This window comes from Pyxicephalus adspersus, chromosome 7, assembly GCF_032062135.1.
Source record: "Pyxicephalus adspersus chromosome 7, UCB_Pads_2.0, whole genome shotgun sequence".
NCBI lineage: Eukaryota > Metazoa > Chordata > Amphibia > Anura > Pyxicephalidae > Pyxicephalus > Pyxicephalus adspersus.
In genome coordinates this window covers 46,584,871-46,608,318 of record NC_092864.1, presented here as the reverse complement: position 1 = coordinate 46,608,318, position 23,448 = coordinate 46,584,871, and the positions used below count along the sequence as shown (strand labels likewise).

General features: G+C 39.2%; 1 protein-coding gene across 1 annotated transcript in view; it reads right to left on the bottom strand.

Annotated features, from left to right (window-relative positions):
• UBR3 (ubiquitin protein ligase E3 component n-recognin 3) overlaps positions 1 to 23,448 on the bottom strand; it is a 107,016-nt gene that overhangs the window by 82,880 nt on the left and 688 nt on the right. Inside the window, exons 2-7 of the mRNA XM_072418311.1 lie at positions 16,638 to 16,777; positions 9,946 to 10,098; positions 6,243 to 6,374; positions 2,617 to 2,666; positions 2,141 to 2,207; positions 61 to 191 (exon numbers count right to left, since the gene is read on the bottom strand). Coding sequence (XP_072274412.1) covers positions 61 to 191; positions 2,141 to 2,207; positions 2,617 to 2,666; positions 6,243 to 6,374; positions 9,946 to 10,098; positions 16,638 to 16,777 — 673 coding nt within the window. The remainder of the gene's footprint in view (positions 1 to 60; positions 192 to 2,140; positions 2,208 to 2,616; positions 2,667 to 6,242; positions 6,375 to 9,945; positions 10,099 to 16,637; positions 16,778 to 23,448) is intronic.

Here is a 23,448-nt window from a genome sequence, read left to right as displayed (position 1 = left end):
ATATATGCACATGCATATATGATTTAGAATACACCATTTCAGATTAAACATTTAATTTACCTTATAGTCTTGATCAGGAAGCATATTAAGTAAAAATGTAACCATCTTTTGTGGAAACTCATATTTCACTGTCCAAAATAACAATTCTTCTAGAAAACATTTATGTTTCAATGCATCCATAATAGACTGATCTGTGAACAAATGGAAGAGAAGGAGAAAAGTGAGAGATGTGTGAACATTTCTACAGCTTAAGAGAGCTACCAATCTATCTACCATACAGCTATATAAAAAAGGAAATAAAATGCAGTAACAAGAATTACAATTTGGTTTACAAAAGTTGGACGACGTGGAGATCAACACCTTCACCAACACCTCCTAAGGAATAATAACCACTTGCAAGCTTTGGAAGTGCTTCTATGAAGGAACAGAATGGTTTCTGATCTTTTAGAAAGCCTCTGAATGACAAGCCATTAGCTAGGCAGCAGCTTTTCTTCAGATGTATGCTACAAAATATGCCATTGCTCAATTTGAGGTGATAACTGAAGGGGGCATAAATAAAGGACAGGCACATCACCTCACGCCTCTACCACATGCTTTGCAACCAAACTAAAATTTGGATGAAATTAAACTATAAAGTACTTAATTGGTTTAAAAAGTCAAATATTTGTCTGACTATAACATGCATTTTATCATTTACAGTCGGTATTTGTTCAAACAGAAATTTGGTGTATATGTATTAACATTTACTCATCCTTGGAGTGTGTAGTTTTTCTCCTTTCTAATATTGTTACAACAAATTATGAAAATTCCTTACAATTAAAATGTGAGAGGGACAGACTGTAACAGATAGGCATATATGTATGGCTAACAGAGGCACAGAGCCTCGAATATAAATAGGAGACTTACTCTGAATCTAGAGTTTCATATAGAGGAAGACAAAAAACAGACCGACACCTTAATGGTCGCTATGAGGAAGATGCTCAAATGTCATTCCTTTTTTAGTTAGCCCAGAGGGATCAATTGCTTTATACTCTGAAAAAAAAACTAGCAAGGTTAGAAAGGAGGGATAGCACCAGCAGGAACTGAAGGCCATGGACTTGAGAACACCAATTCCAACAAAGAAATCTGTAACTTGGTCTCAAAATGGGGGATGAGAAACCAATAAAATGTGATCTTTACTTCAAAGCTCTGGTAGCGTAAACATAGGAACTGAAATTATCAGATTAAAGCATATGTATAGTAAAACTCTTTTTCTAGTGACCATGCTTACAGGACAAATATTGGGGGCATAAAATGTTCAACTTACTATCAACATACTATCAGGTAGATCATTATTGTAGAAAGGGACAGGTGATGTTCCTTCTGGAATAATCTGTCTTACCTGCCCGATCAGCTCGGGTTTCTGGCAAAAAGCTGACCTGCACATATGCAGCATCAGCTTCCGAATGTCAGGATACCCGGAATTCCCGGCTTCTTTTGCATATGCTGGGTAAGAATGAATTACCGCGCTTACATCATCCCAGCCTGGTCAACCAGGATGGCCAAATATCGCAAGGAGGAAGTGAAAAAAGAAAATGACAGGTGGCACCCTGTAAGGTAAAAGGGACAGAGGTGGGTAATGAAGGGTTTAATTCTGGTCAACCAGGATGGCCAAATATCGCAAGGAGGAAGTGAAAAAAGAAAATGACAGGTGGCGCCCTGTGAGGTAATAGGGACAGAGGTGAGTAATGAAGGGTTTAATTCTGCTTTTAAAGTCATGTATGCTTTTATTTTACTAGCCTATTGTGGAGCAGAGGAGGTCTCTGACACAAAAAGCTGTATGAATGGTATATCTGACATTAAGACACTTCAAAAAGTGTCTTACGGGCTAGTAAGGAAACACAGACAAAGAATAACTGCACTTAAAAAAAAAACCACAAAGACACATGTTTGCTCTCTTGTGTGATCTAAACTAACCCTCCCCTTCCAGACATATATACCTCCCAATATCTGAAGGCTAGTGCAGTTTTCTTTCAAAGCCTTCCAGACTGCATAATGGCATGGTCATGGATTGGTAACCTAAGACACTTGACATTCACATGTTTGTTTTTACTAAAAGTGCTGTTAACAAGTCAGTAGGGTCATGTAAAGTAACACGTACCTTTGGCGCTACTGCTTAACTTTACACGTTTTCGTTTGCCCACAGATGGCCGGTCATCTTGGTCCTCCTGCAACATTAAGGGAAAAGTTATAAGTCAACATAAAAAAAGTCATTTGAGACATAACATGCTAGAGTCTTAAAGTTTTTAAAGGTTTACTATAAGCTACCCATCAAGTATCCGCTTCCTGTGTAATTAGTATGAAGTGAGCAAGCATCAAGAATACCTACCCTTAAATTCTTAGCCTCGTGGCAGCTGGTCATATACAAATAAACGCTGGGATACTGTCCACAAAATGAGGAAGACCCCATTTGGCTAAATGTTTTCCCAATGCTCTTTATTTGGTCACCAGCGAGAAGTATAAAAGGATTTCAGGAAAAATGAATTACTGACCTCTCTAAAATTGATGCCCATTCCTACAGGGTGTAAAAAAACAAATGACTTTGATTACTTTGAGTGAAAAAAGCAAATTACTAACCTCCTCTGAAGAATCAGATGCAGCTGTTGCCCCCTGTGAATCTGCAATCTCTGGAAAAAAAATATATATTTTTATGTTAACTGGGTGTCTAGTGGAAGACAAGCCCCCAAAGAAGGTCTGTGGCATGCAAAAAACAAGCAATGGCAATGATCATAGCATTATCACTTTACACAGAGGTAAAAAATTTAAAGAAGCTATAGCGTATAACCAGTGTTGACCTGATAAATATTTTATTACTAGTTACTTATTACTTTATTACATTTTTTTTGTAATACCTGAAGGTTCTCACTGCTTACTTTCCTGGAATTACTAGTTACCTGGCTGTCATGCTAACTCTCGTATTCCAGGTTATTAGTTACCAAAAAAAAAAAACACTAAGACAAGAGAAGCAGCCTAATCACCAAGTAACTATGATTTTTGTAAAACATAAAAAATATTGATCTTGCAGTCCATTGATGACATAGAAAAGCTTGTACTCTTAGGTATATTACTGTCTACTAATGGATTGGACACTGGCAAACAAAAAATATTTGTGAGCCAGACAAGGATAACCTCCTTCAAGCAGCATGCTTCAATTTTTTAACAAGCCGTATCAAAAGGAAGAAACTAAAGTTAAAAGCGAGCCTCCTCAACTCGTAGAATGTAGTTCTGATGGGTTCCAGACAGTTTTTAGGACCTGAAAACCCAACATAAAAAAACACATGCTCCTCAAGAAAGGGAACCAAATACAGGTCAGAGAATAACTGGAATTGATCTGATGCTGGGATTTTAATAGTGACATATAAATCCAAAAGGACACCAGACATCATGATAGGGGGTTCACAAATATAAGCAGCGACACTGATTGAAGGACACTAACAAGAGAGGGGGAAGAAAACAAAGGGTTTCCAATCTGTACAGGAAGGATTCAAAAAAGGTGTACTATGAAGTTCTTTGCCTGCCATTTTAATTTAAAAGACCCAAGACCCAAAACAGTAAGCTGATCCTCTAGTTTCAGGGCAGTGTATACCATATAACTTAGAACTAAAGAAGTTTAATTAAACTTTGAAGTAAAAGAAGAAGAGTGCAAAACATTAAAGGTGCTCGTTGTGGATATTAGTTAGACAGTTACTACGATCAATGGTTCTGATAATGGCACAGGCAAATCAAATTCTGTGGACCTCTGTGGACAGGGTCAGCAAGAAACTTGGCTATAATGAGTAAATAAATCTTGCTGGACAATACCAGGTTCTTTATCGGACAGGGGACACCGTCTTACTCCTAAAGCTAGAGTTCAGTCTGTGGGGTATCCTAAAAAAAATTGGGCGACACAATTTCAGGTTTAATATACCCATTACACCCAAAGACTGTCCTCCAGTATCATCACCAGAATTTGTAGCTCTAACTCAACGGTGTCCTGCATCCCATGGTTATCTAATGTCCATTATATTATGCTTAAAGCAAATAGGTATTTTGCATTTTGCACAGTAGAGTGTAGAGAGGCCAGAGAGGGACCAGTGACACGGTTGGATGTCTTGAATTATGTAGATGCAAACCAAGAATCCTTTTTTTATGCAAAAGTTTACCAGAAATATGTAAGGGTGTAAAGCATGATGAGGTGTTTATTCGAACTATACAATAGCCTGCTATTATTTTGTCAGTGTCCAAACCTGCTGTAGGTAGCAGTGTACCCCAAAAGGTACAATATTGGTTGTGTCCCCCAAGAGACCAGAAGGAATATTCTACTTTCTCTAGTAGAGTGTTCTTTGACCAGAAAGGGTAGAACCCAATGCTTGTGCCTACAGGCTTACTTTATGGCCTGCCTGAGCCATGGAGGAAAGAAAAAAACAGTTTGCCCTTTTTTTGGATAACAAAAAATGTATCAGTTTTTGGCAAGGTCCAAATCACATCCAGACAATGCTAGATAGAGAGGTAGAAGGATATTCTGGTTAAAACAGAAGGAAGAAACTACCTTGAGAGAAAAAGAATTCCTCAGCCTCAAGACGACTTAATTCCTATGCAAAACAAGAAAAGGTACCTTGCAGGATAGGTCTGCTAAGTTTGACCCAGGACTTGCATAGGTTGGTAAAAGAACAGAGAGGAATGAGACACAGAGGAAAGGATGGGTGGAGGACTACAGTCGAATGACAGTCAAAAACTAATCCAGACGTGGCATAATACATCCATCTGGGCCAGGCCAGGGCAATGATGATTACAGGAATGCCCTTCAGTCCCAAACCTAACCTATGAAGCAGGTGACACAGAAGATTTAGGAAAAGTAAATCATAGAAGAGAGTACTAATTCCACAGAGCCACAAGAGCATCCACATTTTCAGCTAGAGGAACTCTACACCTGGAGACAAACCCTTTTCAGTTTGTTGTTGAACCTGGAGGCCAGGCTGTCCACATCTGGTGTTGCTTACCTGAAAAACAGATTCTGAACACCTACATCAATCAATCAATCTACCAGGTACAGGTATTGCAGGGAGAGAGACAAATCTGCCTGCAAATTGCTGAGATATACAAGTAGTTCTAGGCAATGTCTGAGCCTGCATCAGTAGGATAGTACAACACTGTGCAGACAGTCAATTCTCCTTAAGTATTTTTTTCTGATGACTAAATTCCTAACCATGTGCAAACATGCCTGTGTCTATTAAATTGATCCCCTATGAAGGTAAGGAAGGACTTCCAACTCCATGGTGGATTTCCTGAGACATCAGGGGTTATTCCTTTTATTTTAACATCTTATGTAGCAAAAGACATCAAGAAGAGAGAATTAGGATGCCCAGCCACCCATGTAAAAAAGGTGGCTTCCGGTGCTTAGCTGACCATTCACCCCTTCAAAAGGCAAAGTCACTGGCTATGAACCTGAAAAGCACTCACAGCATTACTACAAAGGAGTCTGGAAAAAAAAAACCAGGTGAAATCCAATGCACAAAGATTTGAAGAAAAAACATTGAATAAAAAAGCAAGAAAGATAAAAATTGTGTAGGAGCTAAAGAAAACAAAAAGACACATCCATCCTCTTAGGACACAAGCAAACAATGCCAGGCATGTGGTTTTTGGAGTCTTTGGGCTGATCTACAGTTTGTTTACCAGTGTCAATTCTCCCATAAGCATCAGTATAACACGAAACCTTCCATTTCCTTCAATAGACAAGAAAGAAAACTAGGGTTGAGAGAGAAGCATAAGAACCTCTTCGGATGTTTTTACTGGTGTATGTGCCCTTCTTCCTTTACAGAAGATGAAAAGGAATCTCCACAACATGTACACAGACACCAACAAAATCCTGATGTATGTTCTGATTCCTTCCCACTCTATCAAACATTAAGAAATTCAATATATAGTTGGAATCTAAATAAACCGACACAAAGCTGAATGGAAAAAATACATAAAAATGTTTTAGTTTGTGGCAAAATGAAAAAAGTTAAATTTTCATGGATGAAACACACATGCATCACAGTTAACACCAATGTAGAACTAAATGCTGCCCTGCAATGTGCACTATATTGATACAAATGCTGCATGTTTATTTGTTTGGTCCATTTTCCTGCAATAGCACATTAAAAATGAACAGGCTGCCTTAATGCAACAATTAGAAAACAGTACAGGAAAAAAGCAATGAATTGTATAACTAGGTCACAGACCTGATAAAGCACTTGTATTCGATGACTGATCTGAAGCCTCGCTGGAGTGTTTTTCTTCAGGAAAGGTCAGGCCAGAGCCCTGTAGGGCAGTAAGGTACTTTTCATGACTGTTTGCATATGCACTCTCAGAACCTAATAAAATTAACACATTTTCTATTAGCAAGAAAAAACGGTTTTCCAGTTACATTAAAAACACTAAATACAAAAAAGCGGATGCAATACAACAGGCTAAGAGAGAAGCAGAATTTACTTTTTACAATTAGATTTCATGTTGTCATTTTCATTTAATGTCAAGAGGTTTCTGTGACTTTAAGGCAGACCAATTTTTTTCCAATATTAAGTTTATGGATGCCAAGTAATGTGTAAGTGTAACATATTCAAAGAGCAATTACTTTTTTGAGACTACTTCCCCAAAACAATGCCTTAGACAATATTTATCGCAAGTCCACCCTGACACAAAAACCATCTGTCTATCTCCATCCTGGTGACACTTAAAGCTGAATTATAGTACCGCTTTGAAAATCTGCAAGCACATGGTTCTTTATTTCAGAAAGGGACAGGCGATGTCTCTTCTGCAATAAAATATACTTACCTGTCTACTCGCCATTTTCTTTTAAATCAAAACGCTACACATGCACAGCTCAGCATACAATGCCGGGATATACTGGTATACCGGCTTCCCCTGAAGCAGCAGAGACTGAATGATGTCTCTTCGCCTATGTGCAAGAGTTACACCCTCCTGGCCCAGCCAATCAAAATCACCTAAAACAGAAGAAAAAGAAGATGGCGGTGTCTAGGATTGAACACGGATCAGTGAGTGAATTTTAAAAAATTGCAATCAGACAGGTATGTTTATTTTATTGCAGAAAGGAGATTGCCTGTCCTTCTGCAAAGGGGGCCTGCCTGGTCTAACATGGCACAAACAGTGTCCTTTAAAAGGCAGTGTGTGTTCATCAGTATGACATACAAATATATATTGAATGATAGGTAAATTCTTATCTCATAATTTTTTAATACATGTAGAATTCTCTTGGCCATATTTTCATCATTCTGTAGTAAAAATGTACATGTGGCAAAGAGAAGAAGTAGCGCATTCAGCTTGCCTCCTACACACGGAACCTGAGCCAGATTTTTTGTACTTTCATTTGTACTGCAACAGCAATCTGCCCATGGATCTATAGAGATGTGATTCATGATTATATGAAAGGTTAAAACAAGTGTGTGTAATACAGATACAAAATTTGAAGAAAAAAAAAAAACAAACAACAATATTAAAAATATACACATCGACTACACAGGAATTGTTATCTGACCGGAGAAACGCCCCCACCAGTTGCTAATAAGATACTTTCCATATTCGGAACTTACATTACTTGTTAGTGATAAATGCACATTAGTGGAATCTCAAGTACAAAGGTTATCTCTCGAGAATTATGCAACGGTTATAAACCTGACTACTTCATACTCCTGAAATATCCGAGCCAGAATAGTGAATGTGACTTTGCAGTTTAAACTGTACACATATAGAGGGATCTTTCACAGCAAGGAACAGGTTGGGCATGCAGCTATGAAGTTTGATTAGACATCGCTGGATTCTACCGTGTCTGCAGGCAGACGTACAGATGGGCTACAACAAATCTGCACAAGTATTTCAGACACAATTTGAACCAGAATAAATGCTAGGAGAGTTTTGTTCCAATTATTTGTAAAGCCTTTCTGCACATTGAGTTTCATATTTTTAGCATCTCAAAGCACAACTACAACTACCCTTCCCATAATCTAACCCTCTACAGTGGGCATAACACAAACACAGAGGGCAAAGACAAAGATTGTAGAATTACCACCAACTTTACAAAAAAAAAAAAACACAAATACAATAGCTGGAAATTATTTTTTGTGATCGTTTCCACGCAGTACACACAACGCCATTCTGTTATATGGAGGGGGGACAAGTAAGCCGCAACCTGATGAGCTCCCTTCCATAGGAATGTACAGCAGTCATACCTCAGTCCACCATGGGAGATTGATGACCAATGTCCGGGGACTGCCGTAAGTGTCAGCTCTTTGCCTGAGATGAACTGAACCTTGCCTGAACAACGCTTCTTGGACAACAATCATCTGACATGTGTACTTAAAAGTAGGCTCTATGCTACATCTACACCTTGTGTTGTACATTATAACAGAAAATTACATTTTAGATATATCAGTAGGAAAAACATTTTTTTTCCTATTTGAATAGAGTTGGGAGGTGGTGATTTTTTTTTTTTTATCGATGTCCCCTTCTAGAGAGATTTTATTCTCAAATCTGTAACAGAAGCATCTATATCAGATCAGCACAGTCTGTGCATCTTGAGATTTCCAGGCATTTGAAAGCGGTCTGGTAAATACACCACTAAAATCATTACACACCCACAGCCCCTACTTTTTGGGCAATAGGAGTCTGGCATGGTTCCATGCGTCAAATATGTATTTTGCTGCTCCAATACAGAAGGGTATAGCAAACAGTAAAGGAGTGGGTGCTGACATCCTAACACTGAAAGTGTGTTACTGCTAAAGGTAAAGGGGAAAAACCTTTAAAAAGAAAACTAATGTAGCCACTATATATAGGTACCAATAAGCTGTGATACATAAAAATATACCATGTTTTTGGGTTTAAAAATATTTTAAGAAATTATAATGATTGAATTACCCACAAACCCCATCTCTAATAGAAAGAAAAGCACAGAGAGAACAAAAGCAGGTGGTCAGATCATAATGCAAGGATGCCTCATAAAGCAGACAAAGACCTTTAAACACAAAATTTAAACGGATAATCCCTTTCAATTATACTCAAACAAAAGCAAAAAAACAAAAGTCATATTTAAAAAAAATCATCTGAGACTTTGCAAACACAAGAAATCTCCCCTCAATCATTTACAATCCTTCAAAGATCAAAGCTCTCCAAAAACAGGTCCGTTAACATTTTCCTGAAGTGTGTGTATTTCTTATGTACTTTTAATCAATTTATCTTTCAATATTATATTAAAACCTCTGAGGCAGATATTCTTCCCAGCCTGCACAGGAACAGACGTACTCTGCATGCCATGCTGTTAGCTTTACACATGCACCAGATCCATCCACAAAGAATATTCTAGATTGTAAGCTTGCAGGTGCAGGATACTCCTCCTAGTGGGTCTTATCTCTGTTGTATTTGTTCAATCAAATCAGCATGCATTTCTCTATTTTATGTTTACTGCTGGAAATGTTTTTCACATTTGATGCCTATGCACATTTTTTATTTTCTTATATAGGTCATCATTTTTTTAATCAAGTAGCCGTCCCATTTTAATGAAAAAATAAGCACAAAAGCCCTCATTTACACAGAACGAAAAGATACGGCTCGATTATACCCGATTTTGTTTAGTACCAGGAGTGGCTCCCCGCTGCCACAGGGTGCATGCTGGAAAATCTGAAAACCTTTTACAGTTACAACATGCATGCAAATCAGCACTGTCTGAAAGTTTACACATCCTACCAACATGTACCACGCAAGCAAAAAAACTGACTGGCTCCAAGACCTTCCACTCCCAGTCTAAGTGCTCCATAGGGGTTTCAAGAAGCAGATACAAAAAAATAATTAACGAACTAACACAGAATAGCATTCATTTGTGCCCCCTCTTTTTTTGGCTTTATTCATGTTGTAAATGTTTAAGCTTTAGCTTACCACAACAAAGCTCTTTGTAATGTTGTTGGTTGGCGAGAACCTGTGTAAGAACAGATCTCATTGCACCACCCATTTTGGTTAAATCCTCCAGGAAAGAGATCTGAGGTTCCAATGCTTGAAGTGTCCTTTGGATGTCCTTCTCAGATGAGGAATCTAGAAAAAAATGTATATAGTGATTTATTGAAAAAAATTCAAACAATAGTATATCATTCTGATTAGTCGATGATGCACATTGGGGTTCCAGCTGCTGGACCCCTGCTCAATACTGTATCCTGGATGGAAGTAGGGGGCTAATGGATAAAACCACGACATGCAATGGAGACACAAGAATCTGACACTACAGAAAGCAGAGTTCTCCCCAGCCCCTTTTAGCTGGGTGCAAAACCTAGCACTTTTTAGTAACCACTTAGCTGTTTTTTGGTGGTTGCCAAAAAGTTGGGTCACAACACAGGGGTCACCACCCGCCTACAGCTTCTTTCCACCCAGTCTAACAAAATCTCTGGGAAAATACTGTAAAGGATTCCCTGGGTACCATACAGCTTAAGCTGAAGAACAGCAGCACAAGTAAGAAGTATCTCTTCTTTGCATAGCAACATATTTGTGCTCAGGTTTCATTTTGCAACAAAGTTGCTTAGGAAAACAAATATTTTTATCCAGCTTAATTACCAATGTTTTCTCAAGGACAGTGAGAAGGTAACGTATATCCAAACACTAAATCCAAACAACTTGTTCTGCATGCTCCTGTAAAGTTAAAAAAATGTATTCTTTTCTTTAGATTTCCAGATTTCAATTCAATCAAACCTGCCAGAACAACCTTTTTGTAGGAATACAGATAAAACTTGTCCAGTCAAATATAGATGGTAAAATACCCAAAATGTACAATAAAATACAATAAATAAAACAAACTGCCCCACACACACCAATAAAGCTAGCCAATGTTCTATACCAGGGTTGTCAAACTCTGGCACGGGGGCCAAGTCTGGCCCACAACGTCCTTTTTCTCGGCCTTAAAAGGAATCTTAAATATGAACTGCAGCTGGCCTGCTGCTGCATTGATAAATCGTCGCTACTTCATTTCCCAGCATCACTCATGTCTATAGACCAGCGGGCTTGTACTTTTCCTTGCTACTCCAAGGCATGGACATGAATGGATGGAGTTTCATAGAAAAATATTGTATTTATTATTGTTTACCTGTGCAAAAAGTTTACCATTGAAATTTGACTCAGAAGGCTACAAATAGAAAAGAGGCAAAAGATTTTTTCATAAATAAAATTAAAACAAAAATCTTATGCCTCTCTCTCTCTTGTTCCAGATTGAATGTGAAGCAAAACCTTTTTGTTTCTGTATGAAAAGGTTTTATATCTAACGAGAAGGAAAAACATCAATTTTTTTCAATACATTTTAAGGTTGGCCCACGACTTTGTCTTAGTTTTTAACTTTGGCCCACTGTGTATTTGAGTTTGACACCCCTGTTCTATACTGTCCCCTTGGACAGTAGAGAAATATATAGAATATATATATAGAAATAGAAAAATTTTGTTATCTCAAAGTGTTTGGTCAAAGCTGGAGAAACAAAGAGACAACAAACTGAAACAATAAATATACTGTATGTAAACACCAGAAAAAAAACAGTACAACATTCTGCACAGTTATGTTCTTCAAAAGCCAATCATTTCTGTACGGGAGTGCTCTGTTATATTTATATCCCCAGACTACACCACTAAAATATTGATAAAACACATAAGTATATATTTCTCCCTTCATAACAGAATATGTAATTAGCTAATAATCTAATATAGGAAGCCCTACATCCACAACACATGCCACTGTATCTTATATACAGTAACATCACTTTCTAAAGTCAATAAATCTACTAACTTTTGTTGTAAAGTATCCAAAATACCTGTGATGTAATCTAGTGTCACATCCATAATCAAGTAATATTACAACTATAGAAGAGCATAGAAATGTCCTAAAGCCCTGTATCCATGCTAGATTTTTGTTGCTGTAAACAATCTTTCATGATCATTTTCAGTGACAGGAGAATGAACGAGTGCTCTTGAGTTTTATAGCATGAAAAGGGCGGAAAGATAAGCGAATGGAACCTTGCCGTGCTCTGCTCCCTAGGAAAGTACAGCAGTCTTTCCAGTTCAGTTGTTCATTGACCCACTGGCAAGGATTGATAAATGAGGTCAGAGAACCACTGCACACATGCTTTAATGCTCCCTAACTAGCTTGTATTTGTATAGGTCCACTCATGACTGGCAGTCCTGATGCGGGAGCACACTAGGCCGGACTCTGAGTACCGGCCTAATTGCTCCGCCAACCACCAAGGAACGCCCCCTGAAGTGAAATCCCTCTCCTCCATATGCATTGAATGGCAACTTGTGCCCGATGTGTTTGAAGCAAACTGGAATGATGGTAGACACATTGGAGCCATCCACAGGCCAGAAGGCATACACATACCACACCTCCAAGGAAAACAAAAGGGTAAGGTCTAATGGGGTATTAACCACTCCCTAAATTTTAGCAGCGTCTATAGACTAGTTTAATAAAGAACTGGATATAAGTCACTTGGAATACAACTAACATAAAAATACAACATGAATAAAAGTAAACCAGGATAGTATTTTATTTACTACTCAACATTAGCTCATCAAATGGAACATAAAAGACACTAGAAATAGTAAACTACAAACTATAAAAAAGGAACCTCCATCCAACACATATCAAGTAGCTGTACATACAGTGCCCTTCTGCTCCCTGGAGAGGGACGGGAGAGAATGACAGCAGCACGCCGCTGCGCTCTCTCCCCTTCACTTACATTGCAATTGTTTGTGGATCCGCCAGGACAGATTCATGAACAACGTCAGATAGCCACTGTACACACGTCAGATTCTCCTCAGATACTAGCCCTGAACCAATAATGGGACCAGAATCATCTGAGGTGCGTACGTAGCCCAAGTCATTTAGGTTATTGTGCCTGGTTTCCCTTTTGGAACATTGTGTATGTATGTAAATATTTTATGTACAGTGCTTTGTTATTGTTTAGTTCTACTTTAGTCTGGGTCTACATGGACAGTCAACATGGACAGTTTTAAAAATTTACGCTTGTAAATGTGCAAAATGCATATAAACGTAGTAGGAACGTTTATATGCGTTTTGCACATTTACAAGCGTTTTAAAGCTTGACTTTAAAACACTAAAAACTTTTATAAACGCCTGACATGTTTTACTGCCATTTTACAAAAGCGTTTATAAAATTAGTTTATTTTAAACTAACTCATAAAACCCCTTACTCATTCCCTGAAAGGGTTAAAATATGTGTAAAAAAAAATTGGACGCGGCTTTAATGGTAAATTAATTTAATAAATGTGTGTGTGTGTTTGTGTAACTAAATCTTTTTTTTTTTTTTACAGGTTATCCCAATGACAGGATGATTCCCATGGCTGCATTTATGACATGAGCACAGCCGTGGGACTGCTCCTGAAAGTGATGAATCCCTGGGCACTAGGGGTTAAATGAGGACAAGGCTTTCCATTCACCTCCAGTGCTTTGTGATTGACTGAGGTTTTCTGTTTCTCAGCCATTCAGCGCTAGACTTGAATGGGGAGACTTGTTCACAGCCCTAGAGGAGCTGTGACATGTGTTCAGTATCTGTAGCACATACTACAGCTCCTCTAGGGCTGCGGGAGCAATCAGGGGAGCAGAAAGGGATTGAGGAAAGGGGAATCCTGATGATGCTTGAGCTGTCATCAGGGTTTCCTATTTTTCAGCCAATCACAGAGCACTAGAGATGAATGGCGACAAGTATATCACAAAGCACTAGAAGTGAAGGGAGAGCCTTGTCCTCATTTAGGCCCTAGTGCCCGGGGATCCCTCACTGTCAGGAGGAGTCCCATGGCTGTGCTCATGTCATGCATGCAGCCATGGGACACATTCTGTCATTGGGATAACCTGTTAAAAAAAAAAAAAAAATAGTTACACAAACACACACACACACATTTAATAAAATAGTTTAACAATTTTTTACACATATTTTAACCCTTTCATTGAATGTGTAAGGGGTTTTATGTACCACTGTACTCATTCCCCAGGGTGGGGGAGGTGGAGATCTGGGAGTCTCCTTATTAAAGGGGGCTTCCAGATTCCAAAGTCCTAAAAACGCTTATAAAAGCCCCCATTGTTTTCAACAGAGGCTTTTATAAAAAGCTTAAAAACGCTTGTAAAAGCCTACATTGAGTTCAATGGAAGCATTTTCAAGCGTTTCCTTGCATTTTTTGGAGTTTTCCTGACGTTACCCTGCGTTTTAATCCTTTGATGAAGCGCATAAACGTGCCTGAAGGAAACGTCCTGGTGTAGATTAGATTAATATTGGAATGCATGGGAATTTCAAACATGGGCTGGGGAAAAAGTCTGTGTGTCTTAGGCATTTTTATATAGCAGACCCCTCTATTTACCTTTACATGGAGTAGTTTACAATTAAATGTAATGCTAAATTGCTGTTAATTATTATTCACAATGTTCATTTTCAGCTGAAAGCCATGAAAGTACAATACGTGTGAGGAGTTATCAGGAAACGTCTTTACAAAGCCAAAGCAAAAAGAAAAAACCCTTACAATCTGCAAATCTTCCCACAATAAACATGTTACACACACAGATGTCAGAGCTGATAGAAGGCAAATCCTTTATTACTACTAATGCACCATTTGTGAAAGATTTCCATGTAATGCAAAATATTTTCTATTTCTGCAACCAATCTCCAATTTGTTCTTGACTATCTAAAGACCCACAGACTTTTTAAATTTGGTCTTGATATTGATTTTAACAGGAAACACACATCAACTGCAACAGGACACTAAATTATTAAATTACTAAACTATTAAAACAAAAAAAAAATAAAAAAACACAAATATGTTCACTTGCAAACATCAGATAATTGATAAACAGTTGTGCTCGTTTCAGATGAAACTCAGACCAACAGATGTACATCACTGCACTTCTTTTTGTTTTCTCTTGTATGGATGAGCATACGTGCTATAATATCATATTCTCCAAGGGTGTACTCCGTAAATCTTCACTCTGGTTAAGAGTTTGTGCACTGGATAAAAATCTTTCCTCCCCAGAGCCTATACAATTTAGATAATAGCTACATGCCATTTTTTTTCCTTTCCCATATGAAGAACCTAACATTTTACATTTTAGTGGGAATAAGAAACACACTTTGTGACAGTCATATATACTGGAATGTTTGCAGGTAAAGTATTCCCCACAGAATTATTTTAAGCTGAGTGTGAAGAAGCTGTAGGTGGGTGGCAGTCCTGGTATTGTGACCCAACTTTTCAGTAAGCACCCAAAACCAGCTGAGTGGTTACTGAAAAGTGCCAGATGGTGCACCCTACTAAAAAGGGACTGGGGAGAACGCTTTACATCTGACTTGCTTTCTGTAGTATCAGATTCTTGGGCAGGGTTCTCCCCAGGCCCTTTTAGCTGGGTGCACCACCCGGCACTTTTCACCACCCACCAGGCTGTTTTTGGGTGGTTACTAAAGAGTTTAGTCACAATACAGGGGCTGCCACCCACCTACAATTTCTTCCCACCCGGCTTAAAAAAAATTCTGTGTTGAGCACTGTTGGGTCACCACTGCATGCTGTGGTTTCATCCATTAGCCCCCTACTTCCATCGTGGATACAGTATTGAGCAAAAAGGGCTAGGAAGAACACTAAGGTACCAAAATACTTGTGTGCCGTTTAAGCTATACGCTATTTTTTATTAATATATAACAAGGCACAACTTACATTTTAATTGCTTTTAACATTTAGGGCTTCATGTATAACACAGGAAATCTGGAATGCCCTCAAACATTCCTTTGTGCAAATCAATTACTGCCATTGAAACATATGGACCTGGAAGATTCCCACATTGAGGGGATGTCTGATGCCCCGTTTTATAAACAGTGCTCTCCAGTTTCTTTTTGTCTGTTATTTGTAATAAACTTTATATGGATACTTCACACTGTTACCAGGTTACTACTATTTACTTTTACTATCCTAGTGTACTGCTTTTTTTTTTTTGAGGTCAGACAGCAGTTCTAACCCTTCTCACACTACTTAAAAGCAGACCTAAACTCAATACTTTTACTTTACATAAAAGGGTAGACAACTCTTATATGTAAAGTAATTGTTTCTTTTTGTACACCTACGTCACACATCCTGGGAGCCTTTAGGCTGCTCCTTCTGCACATGCCCCGGCATTTTCTCCACTAAGGGAAAAGAGATGCGGATCTCACTCATGTGCAGTGAGATCAGCTCTCTTTTTTCTTTCCCCCTTTGCAGCAGGCTACGTTATCCGATCTCGGACCTGCACAGTGCAAGATTGGGTGACGTAGGAAGAAGACCGGAAGAGATGACAGAGGATGGCAGCGCCCAGCACTTTCTCTGTGTTGGGTCAAAGAGGAATTCTAGGACAACATGGGTCCGGATCAAGGGAAGGTCCGGCGCCATTGAGGGATCTGCAGGGTTAAAAGTAAGTGTGATTTTTCTATTTTCAATTTAGGTCTGCTTTAATATTAAAAATTAGCTAGAGTTCCATTTTAATGAAATAAAAAATAACACGTGTATTTAGGGACAATAACTGTACCTGTTTGAAAACAAAGATACAAAATTACAGCATTATGATCATTCATAATTACCTGGCTCACTGTAGCCGTCTCTTAAGCACTGAATTAGGTAGTAGATAAAGCGAGGGATCACCAGCTCAGTCATCAGCAGTAGATCTTGTGGCACAGCTGGAACACATGAACTAGATTTAACTCTGTGCCGCTTGCAAAATCTGAAAAAGCAAACAAAAAACATGATTTGTTGCACACATATTTAGGCCATTACACTCCCTCCCCCTTTCATACCCATGTCACTAGAAATGTATTCCAAAATAACACAAATACACTAAAAAGATTGAAACCCCAACACTTACAGTTGGCTTACTGTCTAGAACGGGCATGGGCAAACTACGGCCCCCAGGCCGTATATGACCCAATGAGGATGTTTCTCCGGCCCTTTGGTTGTTCCGCGGCTCTGGCCGGTACAACCCTGAGCAGGGTCAGGAGAGGGACCTCGCCGGGGGGGCGCATAGGCCCCGGATCTGACCCTGCGATGGTGGAGTGGGCAGGTTGTGTGCAGTGACAAAGCCTGCCCACTCTCCCATCACAAGATCTGAGCCTGCGATGGGAGAGTGGGCTGGTTGTGTGCATTTACACAGCCTGCCCACTCTCCCATCACAAGCTCGGAGCTTGTGATGGGAGAGTGGGCGGAATTTTGCGATCATGACGTCATGTTCAGGGGCATCATGATGGCATAACCCCTCCCACTCTACCATCAACCCGGCCCTTCTAGCAAATTTTTTTTCAGATTGTGGCCCCTGACTAAAAAAAGTTTGCCCACCCCTGGTCTAGAAACATTATACTATACATAATTATTTGGTTGTTACTTTTTCAATACAATGGACCAGTTAGTTGTAGAATCTGTAAGTAGCTCTTTTATAGGGATATATATATAAGGATTCTTCCATCACTGTGCACCATAGTGTGATGTCTTCCCGCACCCTTCAGGCATTTTTTATAAAGGAACTATTTATACCATGAATGCATGCTTAAAATAACCCATGCATGCTTAAAGTAAGTTAGTATACAATATTGTTTTCATATATATATATATATATATATATATATATATACATACACACACACTGTGTCCTTGTCGATAAACTTTTTCAGAAGTGATGTGTTCTTCTAAGTACCTTTTTAACACAAACTCAAATTCCCACACACATGCACTAAGAAAATATCACTGCACACAAATATTGGGCGAGTGCTCTTTAGTGGATACTAATTTTCCTACGAACCATTATGACTAAAGAGCTGCCTTGTCTTTTCAATATGTAAAAGAACCCCGAGCAGAACAAACATGCCAGTAAACATAACAATAGGTGATGTTCATTTGGTATTTCAGAAACATTTTTAGCAGTTCTTCACTTTCAGAAAGAAAGTAATAAACAGGTTGAAAAGTCTTATAGAGGCTGAGTGCTGGAATAGAGCAAATGTAGGCAACAAGACCAAAAGTCTTTTCTATTACAGAGACCTTTCTTTAGTGTTTTATTTTTTTTCGGGGGACAGGATTGCTTTAACATATTTATTGTCATGTTGATCCACGGTGACTCCCATTTCTGGCTTCCTTTAAACAAAGCGGTAAGGAAGATCATCACAATCTGCAGCTTTTCTTTAATGCAGTTACAGGTCGGTACCAGTTTATCTCCCAAAAGATCTGTCATTCTGTTCTGAATGTGATACAGCTCACTCTTTCCAGACAGCACAACACAGCCAAGTCTTGTTCCTCCCTGCAGACTACAACGTAGGTAAGCCTTGCAACCAGGCAACAGATACATTCCAACCTTTACATATAGATGTCATAACATATAATCCTCAACCCTAATCCTAAATTGTAAACAAAAAATGTGCTAAATATTATCAAGAAAAATATTTATATAAAACCAGATATTCTGATGAAGACCCCTTTCAGACATGGGGGTTAAAAATGTGTGGTTAGCCATTCCTAGGTGCATTGAACAGTTTTTAAAGTCAACCGCAGCATCTGATGATTATGGACCATCACAAGTCATCTAGAAACAACTGCAGCTTACGGTGCTTGGAAGGCATTCCAATGTAAGGCAATGGAAGCGGTGGGCCATTCAAGGCTAGACAGGGGCAACGAAATTGCAACCAAGAACTAAGCCGCAAACCACTGCAACCACATGCACAAAATAGTCCACTACTATAAAGATGAATTGGAGCGGTAGGGAGTTGTGAATGTGATAAACCTATTGAAGGAACAATGACAAAAGAACTGTTAACACATGCCTTCCCCTGTCCTCCTTCTATGGTATACAATGTCTATGTAAAGAGGTGAAAGCAATGCTGTTCTGACTGGTGATGTCCATTGCTCATACATGCTGCTGTTGAGAGGGTTTTCTAATAGCAAGCCAGTTCGGGACATTGGTTACAATAAAATGTATTTTTATTGAGCACATAACTGGATTTTAATAATGACTTCACAATGGAGGTTAGTTAGGGGCATATCATGTTATGCAGAATATACCATTCAAAAGAGAAAATAATTGCCAAGCTGAAATTTATATTATGATCATAATACACCAGTACAACAGTACCATTGTATGAAAGTCAACAGGCTGAGATTCTGGCCAAACCTGAGGCAAGCCAATGTGTTCCTCTGCTTTCTACTTATTAGTATCTGGCCCAGTGACGTGTTGGCAAATGTCTTCTAATACATGCTATTAGTGATGATTGAAAGGTACTCTAACATGGCTTTTTCCTGTTCTCCGCCATTGCTATGACAACTCAAGCTCTTTGTTAAAATGGATTATGGAAATGAGTTAAATTACCCTGCACATAGACATATTTTTGTGGTATAAACTAGAAAATAAGCAGCGTACAAAATCTATACATTTATAACCTTACACTCGATTTTATAAATATAATGATTCGTCTTAAAGATCACCATTGTCAGATCTTCTTAGAAACTACAAATAATATCAGTTACACAAAAGCTTACAATCTTTACTCACGTCATATATTTCCAACTAGGTTATTCATATTTTTACAGGAGGGTCTCATCTTTCATGACCAATATCCAATAATAGGTCATTCCTACTACACCCTGCTTTAGGTCAGTCACATGCGATACTAACCTAGTTTCTATATAACACATCATAGAATTATTTCTAGGAATGCAGACATGCATGGATTTATTTAATTACTGTCTATTTAAAACCCCGGTAATTTGGAGGTTAATGGCAGGTGTTACAGGTGTAGGTTAGCACTGCTTTAAGCCACTGTGCTAGGATTGGCTGCTGCAATCAATGGATGACCCGTATTGAAGTCTGTGTATCCTTTCTGGCGCTTACTATAAAAGTCAAAAGCAATTCTTCCTAACCGCTGCACAAGTGACTGGAAAGGTTCACAAAGGTTTCAGGACGGACAGTAATTTGCAATGGTTTATAACATATGTTAACCACAATAAAGTTAACATAACTAGTTGCTGAGAGGTGACAGAAAAGCTTGCTGAATACATGTCAACACTTCTAAAGAGCACCGGGCATTACATAAGCCTTAACAACAGCCCCGATACCAAATGTTCAACTAGTCCAAGAAACAAGAGGCTATCAATCTCCCCTCCTCTTGTGCGATACTTCGCCCACCTCCTAGATTGTAAGCTCTTTGGGACAGGGTCTACTCCTTTTCCTGTGTCATTGTCTGTCATTTGCAACCCCTTTTTAATGTACAGCGCTGCAAAATATGTTAGTGCTATATAAATCCTGTGCATAATTAATGATAAAAGATTTAGTAATAAGATAATCACAAATTTCTGCATCCTCCATTCAGAAGTACAAACCAACTGGAAATATAGGAGACTGTCTCAACTATAAAAAGACACACTCTGCTTTTTTATAATGTATTGCAAGGCAGGTTCTCCTACACATACAATACGAAATAGGCCAGCACCTGGTGTCTAGACAACAACCGCTACCTGGCTTCTCTATTTAAAACTGTTCACCTACTTAAATTTCAGAATCTTTTCTTCTGATTTTTTTTCTACCTATTGTCACACTATTTAATCAATTTTAAAATGATTCACTTGTGACAGGGAAGCACAATTGTGTGTTGCTGTATTCTATCTGTTGTATTTTGAATCTACTGCACCCCACAGCAAGTGTGCACACATGCAAATTCCTTGTAGGAACTATTTTAATGAGCGAGGGTGTGCACTGCAGGTATATAAAACATGAATGTGCTGCCCGATGCAAGCCTTGCCATTACAAAATAAACACATGCATAGCAGAACACCTGGTGCATGGTAAAATAGTCCCCAATGAACATTATGTGTATGTGGACATAGAATTCCATTTGTAGACAGGATGGATAATGTTGTTCAGTAAATTATTTTAATTTTCCCTTTTATATGAAAATTTTTTACACAAGGTATTAAATATGGAATAACTTGAACATTAATACCAAACTATCTCTGGCTGATCCGCACATGGCTTTGCACTGGGAGCCGTGCCCTGTGCGTGGTTGCTGTCAGCTCAGGGAATCAACAAGTGTTAGATCACCGACCTGATCTCTGCTGGACTATTTGTAGGACTGTGTTATTAATAGGTGCCAATCTTTCTACTGCTGCTGTCAGGAAGGTGTGGTCAGGCAACCAGCCCAGGCTGCTGCTTTATACACTGGACCTGACTCGTGTCAAGCTTGGCAAAGATTTTCACTTGTCACCCACAACAAGAACAGGTGTACAATACAAGAGCAGCTTTATATCTATGCCGAGTGCTCAGCAAATCACAAGCGGGTAAAGTTACTTCGACAGTTCAACACTTGTGTATCGCTGGGTCATTATATTATTTATGCATGGACAGTGAAATAAATAATTCAGATTTAAACATGGAGGGAATGCCAATAAAGAAAAGGAAACAGACAGGTCTATCAATGAATACATTTTCTAAAAATTTCTGGATTACCTCTGTAAAATAGCTCCAGCACAAAATGTAAGGCAAACCTTGGCTTTATTCAGGTTCAACATGTCAGAACTAAGAAATACACTGGCCATTTATTATACTTGTGTGTCAATGCTTTTAAATACTGTGAAGGTAAAATACAGGGAAATACCCCCTGCCATTGCTTGTCAGGGCTTAAATTGAAGAAACTATGTAACCATTGTGTGTGATAAAGTTTCAGCTGGCACCAAACTTTTTAACGGAGTGTTAACTGACCCCATAAAGGAGACCCATAGCTGGGAGCTGACATTTCTCTCTGAGTGGTGTTGTGGTCCTTGAATGTAACACTTTATGATTCACTGACCCAGCATGAGTGTACAGCTCTGGCATTCAGATAATTGCAGCCACACAACACATCAGACGGTTATCTGCATGATTCATTGAGGTGTGTGACCGAGACTACCGACATTAAAAGATCAGCTTTATATCCAGGCTATTAGAAGGAGGTCTGCCATCTTCACCCTGTTAGGTCAGAATGATAAAACTCCCAGGTGTATGTGAAGGAATTCATTTATTCCCAGCAGTTAGGGGGTATGTTGGGATACCTGGCACCATACACTGAGCTATGCACGTTCATTTCAGAAAATATTGCAATCAGGCAGGTAAGGCAGACATTGCCTGCCCCTTCTGCAATAAAAAACCGGCATGATTGCAATTTTTAATTTATAACATTGTCACTTTATGGCCAGTTCCTTCCATAGAGGTCAGTGGGGCTTTACTGAGCAGGCATCACTGGGTGTCAACAAAGAAGACGGGATGGTGGTAGGTAGGAATGTGTGAAGGGGGAGGGTAGGTTATTTTTGGTCCAGGGAGGCACACTGTCACATGTTTTTCCAATGAAGACCAATAGTGGCCATGCCGATAGTTATTTAGCCCATTAGGAACTCTCCAACAACATAAAGGTATCACTGGAACACTTAGAGACAGGAAGTGGCTGCACAGAAAAGGAGATAAGCAGAACATTGGAAGCGGCATTTTCTGTGGCCATGAATACACAGAGGTCCAGTTTGGGTGTACAGCTACCATAAGTATAGAAACCCCTTCAGGCGACCCTGAATTTTAAGTTATGCTCTGCACATATGTTGCTTTTTCTAGAAAGGGTCACCTCATTCCTTACTTATCAGCTGTGACGATTCCAACATTTATCAACAAACCATTCCCAAAGCAGACGGTGACACAAGATAAGGCGAGGTTGGTATACAAACAGCCTGCGTGCTGCCCTGTTGTCACGCCCACCCCTTCTATTCCTGTCCTGTGTGGTCACATAGACAGCAGACAGGCCCAGATCCTCTGCTCACACGGCTGTGTACACACAACACGGATCTGCTGGGATCACATTGGATGTCTGAGGAGGAATTCCAATCACAGGGAAAATACACACAAATATATATATATAAATGTACAACCAAATCTATTTGGAGTGGTGGTGGATGGACAAATCTGGGGACATTCAAAGCTTTGCTGGAAATTTGTTGTGCTGTCTGTGTCCCAGCAGAGGGGGCGGGGGGATGGGGATTTCCCCTCACTTCCTGCTCATACACCAGGTGATGGTGGAAAATCCCTCCAGAAAACAAGCACAATGTGTAGTGCAGAATGATCAGAACCATGGACCGTACATCGGACCCGGATTTCTGCATGGGTGTCACAGGGACAGGAAGTGAGGAGGGATTTAACCCTAACTACTGAAACCAGGAGAATGCTGGAAATGACAGCTCTACACAGGAAACAGCGCTGCATGTCATGCACATTACATATAAATATCAGGGGCATCATGTCATCCCAAACTCATCCAAACAGTGTACACGGGGGTCACTCCCTCCCCATACACAAACAGTGCATAGGGTGTCAACACCTACACATGTAGTAAACGGGTTGTCACC